The 22,092-nt window shown below is 40.6% G+C and overlaps 2 protein-coding genes across 7 annotated transcripts in view; both read right to left on the bottom strand.

Moving 5' to 3' along the window:
* The window catches only part of PLCB4 (phospholipase C beta 4), a 319,240-nt gene that overhangs the window by 16,794 nt on the left and 280,354 nt on the right, over positions 1 to 22,092 (bottom strand). For 5 of the 6 annotated variants that reach the window (XM_063444010.1, XM_063444007.1, XM_063444012.1 and 2 more), the window contains exons 31-35: positions 18,858 to 19,008; positions 18,000 to 18,049; positions 16,744 to 16,809; positions 8,540 to 8,655; positions 3,288 to 3,363 (exon numbers count right to left, since the gene is read on the bottom strand). In XM_063444010.1, the coding sequence (XP_063300080.1) occupies positions 3,288 to 3,363; positions 8,540 to 8,655; positions 16,744 to 16,809; positions 18,000 to 18,049; positions 18,858 to 19,008 (459 nt within the window). The remainder of the gene's footprint in view (positions 1 to 3,287; positions 3,364 to 8,539; positions 8,656 to 16,743; positions 16,810 to 17,999; positions 18,050 to 18,857; positions 19,009 to 22,092) is intronic. The other variant, XM_063444013.1, reaches the window with a different exon arrangement.
* The window catches only part of LOC134587546 (uncharacterized), a 248,165-nt gene that overhangs the window by 66,246 nt on the left and 159,827 nt on the right, over positions 1 to 22,092 (bottom strand). The gene's annotated exons all lie outside the window — the stretch shown is intronic.

The raw sequence follows: 22,092 nt of genomic DNA, 5'->3' as shown, positions 1-22,092 counted from the left end.
TTTTTGTGGTCTTTCAGCCAAATTTACTAATACTAAGTAAAAATGACTTAGTATTAGTAAATTGTGCCCCTACAGCCTGTGGCTGCTCACTGTTAAAAAAAAAAAAAAGGGAGGGTGGGGGCCCTAAATACCAATAGGGGGGACCTATTGTTACTTAATCCACCAATCAGAGTGTTATGAGTCCAATTACACAGCGTGGGAAAATTCCACAGAACTTTCCCATGCTGTGTAAAATGACACAGAGCACTCTGATTGGGTGGCTTGAAATCCACCCAATCAGAGTGCTCTGTGTCATTTTACACAGCATGGGAAAGTTCTTTGGAATTTTCCCACGCTGTGTAAAATGACACAGAGCACTTTGATTGGCTGAAACAAACCAATCAGAGTGTTCTAAGCCTAATTGCAGGGCGTGGCAAGGCTTTATAAGCTTTGACCCGCCCTGCGGAGCTCAGTACGCGGCGTGCCCTCGAAGGGTGAAGAAGGATTAATTTTTTGGGCGCTCGTTTTTTTTTTTTTTATTTAAACGTGCGACGGTTATATTGGCTTTATATTTGGCCTTTTGGGGGGCTGAAGAAAGAAGATTTTAGAAAAAAGAAGACATCTAATGGTAAGTTTATTTTTATTTATTTACAGGTTTTTAGCTTTATTGACTCCCCCCTCATTATTTTTAGGGTGAGGGAGGTAGGTAGGGGGACCATTTTTTTGGGGGGGAGGGGGTGACTAGGGGTTTGGGGACCCCTAGTCACCCGGGGGGGACATTTTTTCTAGGGCCGCCGCTCAGGGGTGGGGGCCGGGGGGAGGACAATAGGCCCCCCCTATTGGTATTTAGGGCCCCCACCCGCCGCTCAGGGGTGGGGGCCGGGGTGAGGACAATAGGCCCCCCCTATTGGTATTTAGGGCCCCCACCCGCCGCTCAGGGGTGGGGGCCGGGGGGAGGACAATAGGTCCCCCCCCTATTGGTATTTAGGGCCCCCACCCGCCGCTCAGGGGTGGGGGCCGGGGGGAGGACAATAGGCCCCCTCCCTATTGGTATTTAGGGCCCCCACCCGCCGCTCAGGGGTGGGGGCCGGGGGGGGAGGACAATAGGTCCCCCCCTGTTGGTATTTAGGGCCCCCACCCGCCGCTCATGGGTGGGGGCCGGGGGGGAGGACATTAGGTCTCCCCCCCTATTGGTATTTAGGGCCCCCTACCCGCCGCTCAGGGGTGGGGGCTGGGGGGAGGACATTAGGTTCCCCCCCCTATTGGTATTTAGGGCCCCCACCCGCCGCTCAGGGGGTGGGGGCCAGGGGGGAGGACATTAGGTCCCTCCACCCCAATTTGTGTTTAGGGCCCCCACCCACCGCTCAGGGGTGGGGGACAGGGGGGAGGACGTTAGGTCCCCCCTCCTTATTCTTGTTTAGGGCCCCCACCCACCACTCAGGTGGGTGGGGGCCCATCAATATTGTGACCAGAAAGAGTCCCTGTGGGTTTTAAAATTCGCCTGCCTATTGAAGTCTATGGCGGTTCGCCGGGTTCGCCCGTTCGCGAACATTTGCGGAAGTTCGCATTCGCCGTTCGCGAACGGCAAATTTCATGTTCGCGACATCACTAATCATCAGTCTTGATGATTTTGGCCAATCCCGTGACTTTACACAGGAAAGCATTGGGAGGCTAGTGCGCATGCGCTGCAACACGCTGTACTGTGCCAATCAGCCTCTCCTCATCAATGCATCTCCATGGGGAGCATTCAGCGTATCCATGCTGTCGTGGAGATGCTGAACGTACACTCTGCAATCTTTGCTACATTAAGCTGTAGTGGTTCTGGTCACGATAGTGACTGGTGACTATATTCTTTAAGAACCGTTTGTCAACTTCCATGGGTCCTGCAGGTTGCCCACAGCTGCTTTCCCTGCTGCCAAAAGCTCCTGCCACTCAATAATCCTGACCATGCAGGGCCCCGATCATTGCCTGAGGACACTGCGCTGACACTCTCAGCCATTGAGCATAGCCCTGCATAACTAGATCTAGCGGAGCTAAATGGAAGCTTGTAGGACCTTCATGCAGTAAGGGAGGTGATGCCACGCACCATGCATGGCAAAGGTAAGTAATCAAACAATTCTTAAATTTTTTGACTACTTACTCTTGGAGGATGCAAGTGGAGCCATAACCACTACAGTTGGCAGGAGATCTGTGCACTATGACTGAGATTGGAGTGTTCCTTTAACTTATAAATATTGCTGGTTTTAATGTTTAATACTCAATAAATAAAGCAGCTCCCACTGGAGGGAGGTAATTAGCCAGAACCCAAATCCCAAATAATTCTAAAGTAAATGTCCTTGGCCATTGCAAATTTACAAAATAGTATATATTAATATAGGTTACAACATATCAATTTTTGTTCATGCTAGATCCCAAATAAGGAGCAAACTCCACACAGAATGAATATAATGTTGTGCTCTTCATCCTAAAGTACCGCAGGAACCAGTGGCTGTGCTAATTTTTTTCCCCTGCATAGATTCACTCATAAAAATGAGGCCTTAATAGATGGAATTTATCTTTCTCTAATGGGAGGATTCTTCCAACACACAAGCACAAGAGACGGCACCCCATAGAGACATACAGAGAGAGTGTTGTGAAATCTCACAAAAAGAGCCACGATGATGGTAAATCAATTCACAGAGTGAGAACAAAGATGGCCGCCAGCACCGAGCAAGGTCAAGTCTGATCACAAGCCACCAAACCCTTTAAAGCACTCGAAACATATGCCATAGAGACGAAACACAATAGAGTTGATGGAAAGAGTCATGGAACCTTGCAGTTTTCAATATATAACTCTAAAATGTCAGAGTTGGTCTAAAGAAGGCTTATATGGGTAATTAGGACAGCATGAAACACAATTGTTCGTGTTTTGTTGTATTTTTAAATCCTTAGCTAAAAAAAAAACACAAAAAAAAACAAAACATAAAAATTCACTGTTCAAACATTATTTACAGCTTTCTCAGGCAGCTGGTTAATTGTTTCAGCCATTCAAGGCTAAAGCCTTTTACATGATAAATGTATTTTATCTCAACAATTCACGGATACTGAAAACTGCAGAAAGGTTCAAGATTAACATGATTGTGGTGAAAAAAACAATGCAGTCTTTGTACAATGCCCCGATTCTGTGTTGCAAGCCGTTACCACATATAACCCTTCAGCCCAGACTGCGTGATGGATTCTGCCACCCAACGCGTGCAGTTAGTTACGGTCGCTAGAAGTGAATTGCGTCTGAATGAAACTAGGTGAAGGATGGCAAACTTTTTTCTTACCTTGGAATTATGATCTGACGTTAATACCTGAATTTTATTTTCAGTTTCTTTCTTCATTTCCTGACAGTTACTTCCTCTAAACAGCAAAATATGTTCCATAGTTAGATATATTCTCTTTTAACTACATCGGATTTTTAACGTTTGGCGAGCTGGAAAACAGACGCACTTAAATCTAAAATGAGTGCCTAAGGGTTGAGCAAAGTGTTGTTATATGATGGTTTGCTCTCGAGGCGCCAAGCAGAATGAGAGTTAGACCATTTACTTCACTATGCTGTGTATATTAAGGGCACATTAGGAAAATCATCATCTAAGAACGAAGATTCACTTTGTATTTCAATGTATTATTTAAATAATATTTTCTTGATGTCACAGTCTCTTGTAGTGTTTGCTATTGTATGTAATTGCAGAACCGGTGACACGTAAAGTAACAATGGGTTTGTTTTTATTTAAAAAAATTTTTTTTTTTACTTCCTCAAACTTTCTTTGATTGCTCAAACACGGGCCATTTTACTGAAGCTGACAAGGGTTGACAAAGGATTGCACAATTTGGTCAAAACCAGTTTCACTATTTTTCCAGCTTGGCCTGAAATGTGTCAGTTCCTTATAAATTTTGCCTGAGTCAAGGAAAAGTGAATAAATATCATTCTATTTCCGTGTGTATAAACCCTTTGCACATGTTAACAATATGTTACACTCCAAAATTAAAGCAAAGGTTTATAAATATTTACAAAATGCACAATCTAACCAATGATGCTTTCAATAGTCTCTGACAAAGCTACAACCTATTCCATAGAGCATAATTCCAGAAACATTATTACACCTGTATAGATTCTGTGCATTAGGCCCTAGCTGGGGTTTTAGCAACTGGAAGTAAAAACAATTGTTACCTAGCAGCTTGTGTGATGATTCAGTCTGTAGCTGGAATTATGCCCTAGCTGTTATGTTATACCCTAGCTGGGATCTTTGTGTTATGCTCTAGCTGTGATCTATGTACTCTGCCCTAGCTGGGATGTATGTGCTGTGCCCTAGTTGGGATGTATGTGCTGTGCCCTAGCTGGGATGTATGTGCTATGCCCTAGCTGGGATGTATGCGCTGTGCCCTAGCTGGGATCTATGTGTTATGCCCTAGCTGGGATCTATGCGCTATGCCCTAGCTGGGATCTATGTGCCGTGCCCTAGCTGGGATCTATGTGCTATGCCCTAGCTGGTATCTATGCGCTTTGCCCTAGCTGGTATCATTGTGCCGTGCCCTAGCTGGGATCTATGTGCTATGCCCTAGCTTGGATCTATGTACTCGGCCCTAGCTAGGATCTATGTACTCTGCCTTAGCTGGGGTATATGTGCTATGCCCTAGCTGGGATCTATGCGCTATGCCCTAGCTAGGATCTATGTGCTATGGCCTAGCTGGGATCTATGTGCTATGCCCTAGCTAGGATCTATGTACTCTGCCCTAGCTGGGGTATATGTGCTATGCCCTAGCTGGGATCTATGTGTTATGCCCTAGCCAATATCTATGTGCTATGCCCTAGCTGGGATCTATGCGCTATGCCCTAGCTGGGATCTATGTGTTATGCCCTAGCCAATATCTATGTGCTATGCCCTAGCTGGGATCTATGCGCTATGCCCTAGCTGGGATCTATGTGTTATGTCCTAGCCTATATCTATGTGCTATACCCTAGCTGATATCTATGTACTCTGCCCTAGCTGGGATCTATGTGCTATGCCCTAGCTGATATCTATGTACTCTGCCCTAGCTGGGATCTATGTGCTATGCCCTAGCTGGGATCTATGTGCTATACCCTAGCTGATATCTATGTACTCTGCCCTAGCTGGGATCTATGTGCTATGCCCTGGCTGGGATCTATGCGCTATGCCCTAGCTGGGATCTATGCGCTATGCCCTAGCTGGGATCTTTGCGCTATGCCCTAGCTGGGATCTATGCGCTATGCCCTAGGTGATATCTCTGTACTCTGCCCTAGCTGGGATCTATGTGCTATGCCCTAGCTGGGATCTATGTGTTATGCCCTAGCTTGGATCTATGTGCTATGCCCTAGCTGGGATCTATGCGCTATGCCCTAGGTGATATCTCTGTACTCTGCCCTAGCTGGGATCTATCTGCTATGCCCTGGCTGGGATCTATGCGCTATGCCCTAGCTGGGATCTTTGCGCTATGCCCTAGCTGGGATCTATGCGCTATGCCCTAGGTGATATCTCTGTACTCTGCCCTAGCTGGGATCTATGTGCTATGCCCTAGCTGGGATCTATGTGTTATGCCCTAGCTGATATCTATGTACTCTGCCCTAGCTGGGATCTATGTGCTATGCCCTAGCTGGGATCTATGTGTTATGCCCTAGCTTGGATCTATGTGCTATGCCCTAGCTGGGATCTATGCGCTATGCCCTAGGTGATATCTCTGTACTCTGCCCTAGCTGGGATCTTTGCGTTATGCCCTAGCTGGGATCTATGTGCTATGCCCTAGCTGATATCTATGTACTCTGCCCTAGCTGGGATCTATGTGCTATGCCCTAGCTGGGATCTATGTGTTATGCCCTAGCTGGGATCTATGTACTATGCACTACTGGATATCTATGCGTTATGCCCTAGATGGGATCTATGTGCTATGCCCTAGCTGGGATCTATGTGCTATGCCCTAGCTGGGATCTATGTGCTATGCCCTAGCTGGGATCTATGTGCTATGCCCTAGCTGGGATCTATGTGCTATGCCCTAGCTGATATCTATGTACTCTGCCCTAGCTGGGATCTATGTGCTATGCCCTAGCTGGGATCTATGTGCTATACCCTAGCTGATATCTATGTACTCTGCCCTAGCTGGGATCTATGTGCTATGCCCTGGCTGGGATCTATGCGCTATGCCCTAGATGGGATCTTTGCGCTATGCCCTAGCTGGGATCTATGCGCTATGCCCTAGGTGATATCTCTGTACTCTGCCCTAGCTGGGATCTATGTGCTATGCCCTAGCTGGGATCTATGTGTTATGCCCTAGCTTGGATCTATGTGCTATGCCCTAGCTGGGATCTATGCGCTATGCCCTAGGTGATATCTCTGTACTCTGCCCTAGCTGGGATCTATCTGCTATGCCCTGGCTGGGATCTATGCGCTATGCCCTAGCTGGGATATTTGCGCTATGCCCTAGCTGGGATCTATGCGCTATGCCCTAGGTGATATCTCTGTACTCTGCCCTAGCTGGGATCTATGTGCTATGCCCTAGCTGGGATCTATGTGCTATGCCCTAGCTGATATCTATGTACTCTGCCCTAGCTGGGATCTATGTGCTATGCCCTAGCTGGGATCTATGTGTTATGCCCTAGCTTGGATCTATGTGCTATGCCCTAGCTGGGATCTATGCGCTATGCCCTAGGTGATATCTCTGTACTCTGCCCTAGCTGGGATCTTTGCGCTATGCCCTAGCTGGGATCTATGTGCTATGCCCTAGCTGATATCTATGTACTCTGCCCTAGCTGGGATCTATGTGCTATGCCCTAGCTGGGATCTATGTGTTATGCCCTAGCTGGGATCTATGTACTATGCGCTACTGGATATCTATGCGTTATGCCCTAGCTGGGATCTATGTGCTATGCCCTAGCTGGGATCTATGTGCTATGCCCTAGCTGGGATCTATGTGCTATGCCCTAGCTGGGATCTATGTGCTATGCCCTAGCTGGGATCTATGTGTTATGCCCTAGCTGGGATCTATGTACTATGCGCTACTGGATATCTATGCGTTATGCCCTAGCTGGGATCTATGTGCTATGCCCTAGCTGGGATCTATGTGCTATGCCCTAGCTGGGATCTATGTGCTATGCCCTAGCTGGGATCTATGTGCTATGCCCTAGCTGGGATCTATGTGCTATGCCCTAGCTGGGATCTATGTGCTATGCCCTAGCTGGGATCTATGCGCTATACCCTAGCTGGGATCTATGTGCTATGCCCTAGCTGGGATCTATGCGCTATGCCCTAGCTGGGATCTATGCGCTATGCCCTAGCTGAGATCTATGTGCTATACCCTAGCATTGATCTAATGCTCCTGATATCCAGACTTGAACCATGATAAACTAAAATAAATAACTACAAAAATTCAGCCATGGGAACATGTGAGGTATCCTGGCCTCAATTAAAAAGGAGGGTAAACCTAATGGATACCTCATTCTATTTCAAACAGGATGCCCCATAGTGGGCCTCCTTCCCTAGATCTCTGCAAAGCTATCTGTGACAGGGGTTTTATAAAGTAATAATGTAATCTAATGTCATATAAACAAAGCCCATTCCTAAAATGTGTCTGTCACACAATATGAAGATACACTTTAAAACCGTATATACTGTATAATGATTAGAATTCATATGTAATTGCTAATGAAATGTCTGTGAAATTCTCAATTTTCTGGATTATCAATAATTTTGCAATTTCGAAAGCAGCTAAAAACAAATATTTTTTTTTTTTTACATTTTATAAAACTTTGACCTTTCATCCTTTGAGCATTATGGGAAATGTAGATCTGATCAACCAGACTGATGATCACTTTGCTACTATGTTGTGTTGGAAGCTGATGACATGGACAAACTGCAAATATCTGGCATTGAAAGGGTGAATGTACAATAAATTATAAACTATATATATATATATTATAAAAATATTTTTTTTATTAACTAGGTGAGCACTAGCTAAACCAGTGGTATCATGGTCAATGCCATTCTGAGCATCAACTCCACTTCTTACACTCTCTGCCAAACGGTAGAACCCCAGCTATTGTAGGGATTTAACTCCTTGATACTTTGGCAGCGTTGTAGTTCTCCAATCACTGGGATCGAATTTTGACCACGTGTGATTAAAGAAATATAGTATACCTGACAGAGAATAAGTAATTCTGAAATTTGTAAATCAGCACCCCAAATTATATTAAAGGTTTTTTCTATGTATGAAGTTGAAACACACTGGGATGGAATGTGTTAATAAAGAGTTTAATGGTTTAATTAATGGTTTAATGTTAATACTTGGATAGATCCCGATGTCATTAATTGGTTCTAGATTTTATTTCCCAGATATTATTGAAAATAGACATTTCGGACGAATCCATCTTCTGGAGTAGGCTATCTTTGGCCCTAGTGCATAAGTTAAAAATAAATAAATCATATCTCATCTTGGAAATCTGTAAAAATCTGGATTAAATGTATTAGTCAGTGGTGCTTGTATAGACTGGTATTGTTTAATTATGTTGAACCAATTTCAGTCTTACCCTTTTTTCTTGATTGCTTTCTCTAAGGTCTTCTCAATAGACATTTTTTCTTTAGCAAACTGTGCCACTAACTTGTCTGATTGTGTACAGTGCGCCTTTTGCATAGAGCTCTCTTCCTGTAAAACAGCACCTCTGTTGGATTAGACATTAAGAAACACGTGTCCACGTGACACAGCTGCACATTATAAATTCTGTGGCCCCTGGGAAACACATGGATACCACGTTTATGCCATCAAAACAACAAACTTTCTTTTGCTTTAAATATATTTTCATTAGAGAAAAAAAAAAAAGATAGCAGCAATGTTATGCTGGTCATAATAAGTGAGATAAATATATATATATATATATATATATATATATATACGAGAGATAAATATGATGTTATATTGTCCGTTGTGTAACAGTTTTCTTTTGCACAATAAGTATTGCAACATATTGGCTGTATTTAACAAAATTATCTTTATACTGAAGTTTATATTATATCCATATAGTCTGAATGGTATAGCCCGCCCAATGGAACACACACACTACACCTTAACCCCGTAACGATTAGGAAAGCCAGGTGTCTGATGGGTACAATTGTTTACAAGGTTAGTTAGTATTAATTTATAACAAATTTCACATTTCGGGCCAGAGTGACCGTACTTAAAGCATAGTTGATTTAGAATTTGAAATTCACTTTGAATTCTTACTTTGTTGAAAAACCCTGTCAGCATTTCATTGTGGATCAGTGCGCAAGGTGTTGGTGAATGGTTTGTGTGTGCAATGCATTATGGGATGAGAAACAGTGCAACATATTGTTTGATCTAGCAGCAATTCAATTAGTGCAATTGTTTTGATTATTAGCGGCCATCTTGTAATCCACTCCTCTGAACTCGGCAGGAATCCATATTAATGATTACAGTAATTCGTTTTCAAAATAAAGTGCGTTGCACTAGTGAGACACGGGTTAAAGGTGAGTGTCAGGCTTGATTAATATGCACGTGCAAATGGTAAGTGTGAGGCTACAGTAATGCCCTAGCAAGCTGGTGGTGGTGTGGAGCTAAAATAAACCATGGTGACAGAGGACAACAGAGTACTATTGTGACAGGATGGTGTGCCAGAGTATGTCACTAGTGAATCAATGTGTGAGGCTAAAGTATTTCACTGGTATGACAGGTTGCAATTGTGGGTGTGGTGTTGGGAGTCCTCCACTAGTGAGATGGGGGTAATGGAAGGTGCCACATTGGAGTATTACAGCATTGATTATAGTTTGAGCATAAAGGAGACTGCACTATTGCACTATATTGCAAAAATGAAAATAGGAGCCGTACTCAATCTCAGCAGCCACCCGGTGCTCCGGAGCAAGACCAGCAATCCCACAACGATAAGACAACACAAGAAAGCAGCAACGTTTGGACCTGCTAAGAGGTCTTTGTCAAGCCAGGTCGAAACGTTGCTGTTCCAATTCTTATTCTAGTAAAACTGCCTGCGGCTTGTACACCTTGAGTGCCCGGAGAATCTCTTGTGTTGCACTATTGCACTAGGGAAACAGGAAGACATGGTAATGCGGGGTGTTGGCTAGAATATTGCACTAGTGTTCAGGAGGGAATGATGCCTATGGGGCTGGCATACTGACACGTGACACAGAAGGGCATTAAAAATCTATTCATAATTAAAGGGAAACTCCAGGCACCCAGACCACTTCTGCCCATTGGAGTGGTATGGGTGCCAACTCCCACTACTCCTAACCCTGCAAGTGTAATTATTGCAGTTTTGTATAAACTGCAATAATTACCTTGCAGGGTTAACTCCACCTCTAGTGGCTGTCTACTAGACAGCCACTATAGGTCACTTCCTCCTTCATAGCACTGGAAATCTGTGCTAGAGCGTCGCTGGACGTCCTCACGCTGTGTGAGGACCTCCAGCGTCGCTCATTTCCCCATAGGAAAGCATTGAAATAATTTTTCAATGCTTTCCTATGGGAGCGCTAATGCGCATGCGCGGCATTGCCGCGCATGCGCATTAGATCTCCTCGGCCGTTGGGCGGGATCAGTCTCGCCCACTGGCCGACGCAATGCAGAGGAGGAGCGGCGCGGAGGAGGAGACAGCGACGAAGGACAGCGCCGCTGCCTCAGGTAAGTCACTGAAGGGGTTTTCACCCCTTCAGTAACCGGGGATTGGGGGGTGAGAGGGACCCTCCAGTGCCAGGAAAACGGATTGTTTTCCTGGCACTGGAGATTCCCTTTAACTATACAAAGATATTCAGAATTAAGTACACAGAATGCATCAAATTAAAAAATATAAGGTTTCACTAGAATCATCATGAATTCTAACATAAAATAAAAAATAAATTACGGTAACAGCAATCAAAATGTTCTCTATTAAAATATGCAGATATCAAGCTTTAGAATTGTTACTATATATGCCGTCTCCTATATTATCCAAAACTCTCGTAAAATAAAGCATCCACGTAATTAAACAAACAATGTAACAACAGCTCTGGAGAACCAGAAGAGACTTGTAAGACATTACACAGGTTCCAAGTATCAATGGGTCAGGCTTCAAATCAAATACGCCAAATGCATCTTCCAAATTCCAACCCACTCCCTTCCTGTCCAATCGATACTCTGCTTTTTTCACTTCCCTTTGTTACTAATGGACTTTTTCCTTTGCTTTACCCTCCGCAGTTTTTTGCTCTGGAGCAATACAAGGGATTCCGGTCATCCCCATTTTTTCCAGATAATTCTTCATTTTGTTAATGTGAAGTTACTTTATTGCACTCTGAGCTTTGCTGTGTCACTTTGTACTCCTGGGCACCTGCACTCCCCACAAAACAAAACAATCTCCAATAAATATATTATGGGGTTAATGATGTTGATTTCACAAATTTTATTCCCCAAAAATGTCCATCCAAATAGCAGAGTTGGAAACGCTTTAGATTACAGTTTTCCATCTTTTCTATTTTGTCACATGTCACCGTTTAATGGTCAGTCTGCAACGTATTGCTATTTAATGAACAAACAATTTTGGAAACGCTGCTGTTTACAAACAATGCTGACAAAAAGAACAAGAAGCCCTTTTTGTCGATGTTTTATTTTTTCTGCCTGGGTGGCATACTAGCAACTGTGCCCGTTACTGAAAGCTAAACAAACAAATCTCTGTTGGCTCAGAGACTGCCCATGAGAGTGCGTCTAACTGTACAGTGTACAGCATGACAAATCCGCAATGAAAGGACCGCGGTATCTGTGCACTCAAACAGCAATCTATGTCATTTTAGTCTTAACAGTACTAATAAAAAGACTTGTATGACTGCTAAATAAAAGCAATCTGATGGCCCTTATTAAGCTAGAATGATTTCCACCCACACTGGTGATTCATCAGCAGAGCGAAGCCAGTTCTTTTAATCCTTCAAAATACATCATTTTCTTTCTGTGCTTACATTTCTTTTTTTAAGCCAGGGCGGCTAGCATCTGCTGCAAGAATACTCACTCATGTCTGTTCTTTAGAGTATGTTTCTCTATAGCATTGCCACTTATTTTTGTTTGTCATTTACTCCTGTGTTGCAATACGTACCTGACATTGCTGCTGGTAAATAACACCACTAGAATCTCATCAATTCTAAACTTGTGTCACGCATGTCTTACAGAGAATGATTAAAGGGACACTATATGCACCAAAATAACTTCAGCTTAATGGAGTGGTTTTGGTGTATAGGTCATGCCCCATGCAGTCTCGCTGCTCAGTTCTCTGCCATTTGGAGTTAAGTCACGTTTTCACCTCCCCTGCATGTGACCTGCACAGTCTCCCTACTCATTTCACGTAAAGAGAGAGCTAATGTTTAAACGTTCTTTATTGTACAGTCTGTTTAATATAGAATGTATTATATCCTGCTGTGTTAATAGCCTGCAGAAGTCTCCTGCAAGAAATTAAAGTTCCATTTACAGGAGATAAAAAAATATTGTAAAGTAAACACATTATGCTGTAAGATCTGATTGAAAATGGGAAAAAAAATGCATGAAGTGAAGTGAGTCACAGCCAGGGGAGGTGTGGCTAGGGCTGCATAATCAGAAACAAAGGTGATTTAAAACATTAATAGCAGTGAATTGAGCAGTGAGACTGCAGTGAGAGTGCAGGAACATAATGTATACACTAAAACTGCTTCATTGGGCTTTAGTGATTTTGCTCTAGGTAGCTGCCCATAGTGACCTTATAGTTCACCCTGATCTGATTCCTTATGTGAATCACAAATAGATCAGGATTGCATTCATTTCTAATTTATTAAAGTCATATTGATTTATTTTGAAACTCTCTAAATTTCTACACACCCCAAATAATGTACATCATTAATAAACTTTCCTCTGCTCACTGTTATTAGATGTTGCTAAAATGAAATTTAATAAAAATGCTATATCTTTATTACACCAAGATATGGTACAAACATATGGCTACCTGATTACTATAAATACTCTTTAATAGAAACATGTGATGGCAGATAAGAACCATCCGGCCCATCTAGTCTGCCCAATTTTCTAAATACTTTCATTAGTCCCTGGCCTTATCTTATAGTTAGGATAGCCTTATGTCTATCCCACGCATGCTTAAACTCCTTCACTGTGTTAACTTCTACCACTTCAGCTGGAAGGCCATTCCATGCATCCACTACCCTCTCAGTAAAGTAATACTTCCTGATATTATTTTTAAACCTTTGCCCCTCTAATTTAAGACTATGTCATCTTGTTGTGGTAGTTTTTCTTCTTTTAGATATAGTCTCCTCCTTTACTGTGTTGATTCCCTTTATGTATTTAAATGTTTCTATCATATCCCCCCTGTCTCGTCTTTCCTCCAAGCTATACATGTTAAGATCCTTTAACCTTTCCTGGTAAGTTTTATCCTGCAATCCATGAACCAGTTTAGTAGCCCTTCTTTGAACTCTCTCTAAGGTATCAATATCCTTCTGGAGATACGGTCTCCAGTACTGCGTACAATACTCCAAGTGAGGTCTCACCAGTGTTCTGTACACTGTCAGGTAACTATATACATGTGATAGGAAACAACTGCTATCACAGAAACCACAAATAGTAAAGCCACATGTAATACATGATGTCAATGGCAGCACTATCTGCCATAAGAAAATATACTACAGCCATAATGCCGTCATTATTTATTCTATACAGTAATAAGTGCACGGTACAACTGTTAAAAACTGTACATTTTACTTTGCACACAATCAAACACAGGTTTTCAGTTAAGTTGGAAAGTAATGAGGTCTCAAGGTTAATGTCTTACACAAACAGATAACTACATATAGGATTTGATGAGGTTTCACATTAAAACAAAGTTTTTTTTGTAAGAATCAACATTTTTTTTCATAAATAATCATTTTCAAGTTGAAAGCCAAATTACTTTAAATTGAGATATCCTAATGCACTCTAACCACACAGAGTTTGAAGGGCAGGTATAGATAACGCATTCAATTAAAATAATAAATAATTCTAATAATAAAAGTTTTCTCACTTTTAAATTTGCTATAACTGCAGCACATAATCCACTAATTCCAGTCAATGTTTTGTTTTGTATTTTAATATTTTGTCCCACAATTATCCATACATTATGTCAGTTCTGATCCGTGAAACTGTTAAGTAGACTGATAGCAGTTTATAGTGAGGTTCGCAGCTGTGTGTACATGTCTGTCTGTGCAGAGAATTCTCCTAAGCCGTTTACCTGCCATAGATATGGCCGCCAGTTATGAGTTCACCATGCAAAAGTTGGACAGATCATGGATGGCAAACGAGGAAGCAAAAGTCTTCTCAATTCAAGGGCCACTCTTATTGCTGCAGCAATTTTTACAAATCACCACAGTTAGAAGACACTCTGGACATAAAGACAGCAAACAGAGCACTCTCCACACTATAAATTATGCAGTGGCACACAGTTGCTATGGTGGTTCCAATGACCCTTTAATTGTTTCTTCACAGCCTAGTACTCATGGTTAGTTGAGTTTTAGTACATAAAGGAGAAATATGTCATATTATAAAATATGGCAAGTGAGGGGTTAGATTGCAACATGGAAATGAAATATGTAAGCGGTAAAATACATAAAATGAGTGAAAGACAACTGTGTGATAAAATATGAGATATGAATTATAGCACCGTGATTAGATGTGGAATGTGAGATGTGAAACTGGCACTATAGTTGATTTATGTCAAGCTGGGCATAGCATTTAGTGAGGGAAATAGCTGATTAACAGCATTAAACAGCAAAACAACCTTACAGCAATTGGCAACATAGATGTTTACAGTATCTGTCTGATACAGAAGATACACAGAGAACACAAAGGGAATTGGATAGAGATGGACAGCGACTGTAAAAATACATAAAGAGAATTTGGGGGATAAAAGAAGGGTAGACAATAAAGAGAGAAAAGGGGACAATGAGGGGACAATAAAATGAGAGGAGTGGGAGCAAGGTTTCAAATTATTAACCATTTCCAGATGTAATGCTTTGGATACAGCCTTTATATCTTCTTTGAATCCAATAGTTAAAGCAAACAAAAATCTCTAAAACAGAAAAATATCAACACAATAGTGTAGAACCCCCTCCACCCCCCCCATCGCAATATATAAAACTAATAACTAACTAATACAAGCCAATCCCTATACAAAATGCCCATAAACAGACAGAAAATGGATCTGGTGGAAGGATCTTACATATAGAGTGAATCCAGGTAGCACCAAAAAAGGAAAGAATAAAAAAAAGCAGAGACAAGTATCTCTGAAAATAACCTATATTACAGCAGAATGTTGGCACTTTAGAACTAAGCTCAAAGTTTAATGAAAGGATTAAATGAAATAATAGTTTGTCATATTTTATTCTGCCTATACTTAAAAACAAAGTTTAAAAAAAAAAAAAAAGCCAAGTGCAAGTTAAAAGAGATAATGTTTTAAGTAGTAAAATTCTCAACTAGTTGGCTAATGTCAAAGGACACTGCCATCTACAGAGTCTCTGCTGTTCAGTTTGGGTCATACATTTCTCCGTGTTGGTTCTACGTGGGACATCTGTCATTTCTCACCACGTTGTGATCACAATGCATAAGTCTGAATGTCCAACCATCTACTAGACATGGATGGTAACACAGGGATTTAGTGACATTTTCTCCGCCATTCTCACTGCGGACTGTACATCTATACAAGTAATGCCATGCACATTCAACATCTAAATGAATTCCCTAAATAATATTCTCCCAAGAGGAGAAGTCGATTTACAGTGATCCACATGATATTACTCTAAATCACATTTTTCTTTTAGTTTGTACACCCCAAAAATAAATACCCATTCCCATATTACTAAAGACCCCATTTATATACAAATTACAGATTCAACACCATCACTTCATTCTAATTAGCTGACGGAAACGGTTACTGGTGCACATTGGCAATTATTTAGTATCTTACTGTATTTCTAGCTTCCAATTGAGTAAAATATTTGACCTCAGTCCATAACAAACTAAAGAGAGAACGCACTCTCGGGATTTCATGCCATTCTGCCTTTGTTTTGTGTAAAAACTTAACAACCAATGAGATTCAAAGCCATCAACACAATCTGGCCTTTAGAAAATCTCATGTTGGAACGGAAAGTCCTAATATTCCTAATATGTCCAAGACAGTTTTCTGGTTGTTGTTTTTTTATACACAGCCCTATTTCAAAGTTGACACAGAATTGTAGTACCGTCCAAGGGAGTCATCTTTCTGTAATGTAATCGATGTCATCCAAAATACTCATGTCCCTATAACTTTGAGCTTTGTATATCTTCACTACAATGTTACACAGATGTTGCTACTTATCTACTACTATAATTATATAAAAACAGGATAGCACATTATCCATCTGTTGAACCACAATGACCATTTCCTCAGCCAACCAGCACGTTTATAAGGAAACCAACAACACCTCCAGGTTACCAATCACTACATCTAGTTGCAAAGCATGAAAACATTGTTTATAATCCGTGTCTCATATTGGATGTTTAAACATTTGGTAGCACCTAATGATAGGTTATACAAAGATTCTATAAATGCTTGGCATCCATGACCTGTCCTGTGAATTTGTTGTGAGAAATATATTCAGATAAAACCACCACGACTGTTTCAAGGAGAAATTTGTGAACCAGTGTTTTCCTCTTCGTTACATACAACCACAGACAGAAAAAAAACGAATCTCTTACCTTCCCATGTTTCTTCTTCAGAGCATTGACTTCTTTCTGTTGCTTCTTCAGCTGTTTGATGTATGCCTAAAAGGGGTTTCCGAAATGTTACAGTTACACGCTGAGCCCGAGTAATTCACATTTTGTGCTATAAAACCATTGACAGTATTCATCTATCATGTAACGATGATAAGGTGGCATTAGAGGATACAATTTAACATATACATCGAGCTAGCAGAATGTCTAAGAAACGTCTAGATCTAATTGTATTTTACAGTAATATTTTAGAAAATAGATTGAAAGCATTTGGTATAAATGTTGCACTAACTACTATAGAGTGCACTAGTACATATATATAACAACTGGTTCACACGTAGGCTATACAATTGCATACTTCTAAACACGTCAAATGGCCAAAGAGGGACACTTTAATTTTAGGGGTGATAGTGGGGGTGTGGTAAGGGGGTCTGAGAACGTTTATGCAACTTACTAATAACAAGTTATGGAACTAACATTCAATTATTTATTGTAGTTCAAATACACATTACTGTGAGTATTATTGCTGTGGAGCTCTAATTAACACTCAGGCACACAAACAATATGGAGCTCCTAAAAAGAGGGACAATAGGATAGAAAAGCTGTACAGAGGGATTTAAACCCAAACTAGGGACTGTCCCTACTAAACAGGGACTTTGGGGGGGGGGTAATCACTTTCTATTAGTTTTCCTAGCACTGCTTTTAAGTGTATCAACATTCATAGTTTAGTCAGTAATCCAGTATTTGATCATTTATCAAAACAAAAATAAAACATGTTTTAAAGACATGCTGTCAAATTATTTCATATTCTAACTTTTTTTGTAATATAAAAAAGCAGGAGCGAAGAAAACCTTATGTCTCCCATCAGACTTAAACAATACGTTATACAAAATGACAACAAAATGTTTAGTTAACAGATAAGATCGTTCAATATAGTGATAACTAAGTAAATTAAAAGTGAAATTCAAATGTAAGGCCACAATAGCCAAATTGAAGGCATAGGCAGCTTAGAGAATAATTACAGTTCAGTTTCAATCTTAAATTTCAAATTCAATTTGAATTTACTTTGAATTCTCACTTTGCCAAAAGACCCTGAGAGATTTACAAGTCTGCCGTAGGCTTTGTAATGTTTTTCGTATCATCGCTACTAATGATATTTAGCTATAAACTGCAAGACAAACTTCCACCAACGAGCACGAGTCACACCAAACTGATAAGTTCCAAAAAATATATACCGGTACCTTCATTTGTTTCAACTCTTCAAGTTTCACCTGAGGAACGAGTTCCATTACTGAAACAAATTAGGAGATTAAAAACATTTATAAAAATAGAAAGGTAGCTATGCAAAAATAAAAAAAAAATCTTAATAAATGTAGTTTGTATTAACCCAAAATGGATCACCGTCATGCATTATAGGGAAATTATAGTGAGAAATGTATAATCTTTATTTTTTCATATATTGGTTTTGTTTGTACCCCTATTCACCCCATTTTTATTTAAAACTGTACCCTCCATAACTCTTTACTTACCTTTTTTTCCAGTGCTCCTGGCGACCCGATCCAGCTACTTTTTTATTTGTCAGCAAATATGCGGACGTCTTGACGACTTCTTGCCTGATCCAATGCTTCTCACAGGGAAGAGTTGTGGATAAGATATGCATGCGTGGCAAGTGCCATGCTCAGCTAATTAAATCCTTCTCATAAATAAGCACTGAATCCAATGCTTCTCTATGAGAAGCATCAGAGGATGCAATGCATGACGATGTTAAAAATCAAGAATCGCGTCTGACTTGGATCCCACTTGGCAAGCACCATCTAGTGGCTATCAGTGTAACAGCCACTAGAGGTATGTTTAGCCATGCAATGAAAACATGGCCATATCTCCAAAACCGCAATGTTTTAAATTGTGAGCGCAAAACACTATGGGCGCTGCACACAGACCACTTCATTGAGATGGATCTCAATGGGTCTAGGTGCCTACAGTGTCCTTTTAAGTTATTCTAAGCATTTTGCTGGGGTTTTAGGAAGACAGATCCCTGTGTTATTTCACATCAACAGACTTCCCAGTATAAAACTAAAAATAATATTAATAATAATTACCTCTTTTAGATTCTAGCCCTGTACCAGATGTGGACGTTGTCGCTGGCCTCAGTTCGGAGCTGCTTTGAGGAGTCACGTTTGTTTTGGCATTATTGACCTTCCCTTTTTTATCATTTTTTGAGTTGTCATTTGGCACATCTGCTATATCACTCTGAAACAAACATTAAAAAAAATACAATTCACCTTTTTATTATAGGGTATATCATACTATAACTTAGCAAGAGACCTAAACATTAAATCATTTTTCTGGTTAAAAAAAAAAAAAAAAGTAGATTTATTAATCATTTGAGGTTTGTTCCCCAACACAAATGGAATTATTCAGTTGTCTGACATCTTGGCCTGAAGCACCGTGCGCAGAAGTTGGGGTAAAGCTGTGGAACCTGCATTACTCCTTGTTTAAATCATTGTAAAGCAGAACCATTACTGATTGGTGCTTGCTGAAGATTGTGTGAGCAACATTGATGCGTTATGACTTAGCTTTAGAACCTGTGATGGAGTCAAGCAATGTTAAAAAGATGGCTACATGTGGCTTATCAATAAACTTGGGAGAGCAGAAGGACAGACTGAGGGTGGACTTTTCTGCTCTTCCTTGCCAGACAAATTGTCTGCATATAGTCTATACCAGTGGTTCCCAAACTTTTTAGGTTCAAGGTGCCCTTAATATTTCAATATTTTTCCAAAGCACCCAAGTCAAAATTTCTAGGTTGTATATCTGTACAGCGCTGCAGCATTTACTGGCGCTACAGTGTAATGTACAGTGTTGGTGTTTGCATATAGGTGCTTGTATAGTTTTAGTGTTTTAAAACAGGGGTGTGTTTGTATGTGATGTTTGCGTTTGATTGCAGGGGTGTGTCTGAATGTAATGTTCACTTTTAAATGCAGATGTACATTTGTGTGAGGTATTTGTGTTTGAGTGAAGGGGTGTTTTTGTATATTTATTTATTTTTTTAGTTTGATTGCAGGAGTGTGCTTGTATGTTGTGCTGGTGTTTGACTGTTTGGATGTATGAACATACACTACCACATACATACATACATACATACTTACACAGATATTCATGCACATAAATTCACCGACACATACACACAAATTCATATAGACACCGACACATACACACACGTAGATACACACCGACATATACACACATGCACCCTGACACACACATATATTGATACATGCCCACACCCTGACACAGATACACACACAAAACACACACACCCTGACACACAAATGCACATACACAGATGTATGCACAGACACAGAAGCACACTGACATATATATATATATATACATATATACACACACACACACACACAGGGTGTCACTTCCTCCCAGCCGTCTGACACCACAGGCGCCCGGTCGCGGTCTTAAAGGACCGCGGCACTCGACCAGGTCCCTGTTGAGCAGTAATGTTTCCCCGGTGCTATAATCATAACATCAGGAAAACATTCCGCGGCACCCCTCTGTGCATGTCGCAGCGCCCTGGCACAGTTTGGGAACCGCTGGTCTATACCAAAGATTTGACTGAGAAATGGGAGCAAGACCTGTTTTTAAATAGGTTTTTTCTTCCAAGCTGTCCATTTGCTAACAAAACTACTAGCACAATGTTAAGATCAAATTTCATGCTTTTTCCAAAAAGCTTTAATGGTTTAGAAGTGACAGCCACCACAGGCTGTCCGTAAACTTGGGAAATCACTGAATACAATGCTTTCATATGAGGAACCTTGAACGCACATGTGGCACACACCACGCATGCACATTAGGTCCCCAATGCTCCTCTATCAACTCTGTCCAGTTGCATTGAGGGAGTCCCAGTGCTTTAAAAAGGTATTTTTTTCAATTTTTATTGCAAACAGTAGGGAGGGACACACACCGATATAGATAAATATATATATAGGTATGCATTCCTGATGCTATAGTAATCCTTTAATATACATTTGTTTGTATGTATGTGAGTCATTGTTTAGACTAACTAATTACATCAACAGTAAGGTTATCACAAGGTATCAAATAGTTAGATCCATTTTATTCTAAATTTAAGATGCCTAGTTGGTGAGACCCAGTAACATTTGAAATCATAACAGATTGGATCATGGATAATGGATTGCAAACATGGTCTATCTTATATTTTGAAAGCTATTTGCCAAGTATTGTATTGGTGAGAGGCTACACTTTTCTGTAGAACACATGCATTGTTTTTATAACGAGAAAAAGCAACAATATAGAAATAACAGGGATATTTAGATCCCTTTCATGGCAAAAAAACTTTTAGTAAATCTAGTCATTTCATTTTTTCCCATGAAAGGAACATTCTCACCTTCAGGTGTCAAACTGTTGTGTAACAGTGGCCGGTGATAGGCTGAGAGTGTTAGCCATGGGCAGTTGATAAACATATAAAACGTAGGCCAGAACAGAGAAAGTACACAGTACCAATAAGGTAACTCGCAATTACCATAAATAAATTCCTGTATTCTGCCGAGGTAGTCATTATTCCTTTGTTTCCGGTTCTGTAGCTGCTACATTCTTTGTAATTCAATAATATCCTTTCAGAAACGGCCTAGCAGTGATTATAACAGGGAGTATGGCCTATTTTCATTACAAAGTGTTCCATTCAGGGCTCTGTCATTAGTATGTAATCAGTGATTTTTGCAAGGGAATTCAAGATTGCCTGCAGGTTTTCTTCCCGATATTCTCTTTGCAAAACATGTTTACAGGTTCAAACTGAGATCACAGAATGGCTTTTTAGAATTGAAATCATTCCATTTACAGACATCGTTAATCAAGATAAAAATGTCATGGGAGAAAAAAAAATCCCAATTTGTTTTTATGCAGAGCAATATTTCATACATATCTCATGTTTTATATATTCACATCACAACAAATCATGAGATTAGAAGTTCAAAATGTATAATTTTCATATTTATATATATTTAACATACCAGGATGGAAAACATGTATTCCTAACGCTATTAGTGCTCTGCTAGCTATTTGGCTGTTCACCCCCCGGTGTGCAATAAAACAATTTTATTACAATAAAATTGTTTTGCTTTTTTTACTTACCGGTATCTTTCAGCCCTTACTGTGCCGGACTCTGTGCTGCCGCTTTGCCTCCCTGGCTGAGATCATCAAGATTGTTATCTGCACCATTACAAACCTCCCCATAGGGAAGCTTCAAGAGACTAGTGTCAATCATATTCTCTCTGTGAGCAGTTGTGACTCAGTGCTCACAGGGGA

Source organism: Pelobates fuscus, chromosome 2 (assembly GCF_036172605.1).
Source record: "Pelobates fuscus isolate aPelFus1 chromosome 2, aPelFus1.pri, whole genome shotgun sequence".
In the NCBI taxonomy this organism is placed as follows: Eukaryota; Metazoa; Chordata; class Amphibia; order Anura; family Pelobatidae; genus Pelobates; species Pelobates fuscus.
This window is presented reverse-complemented; position numbering and strand designations above follow the sequence as displayed.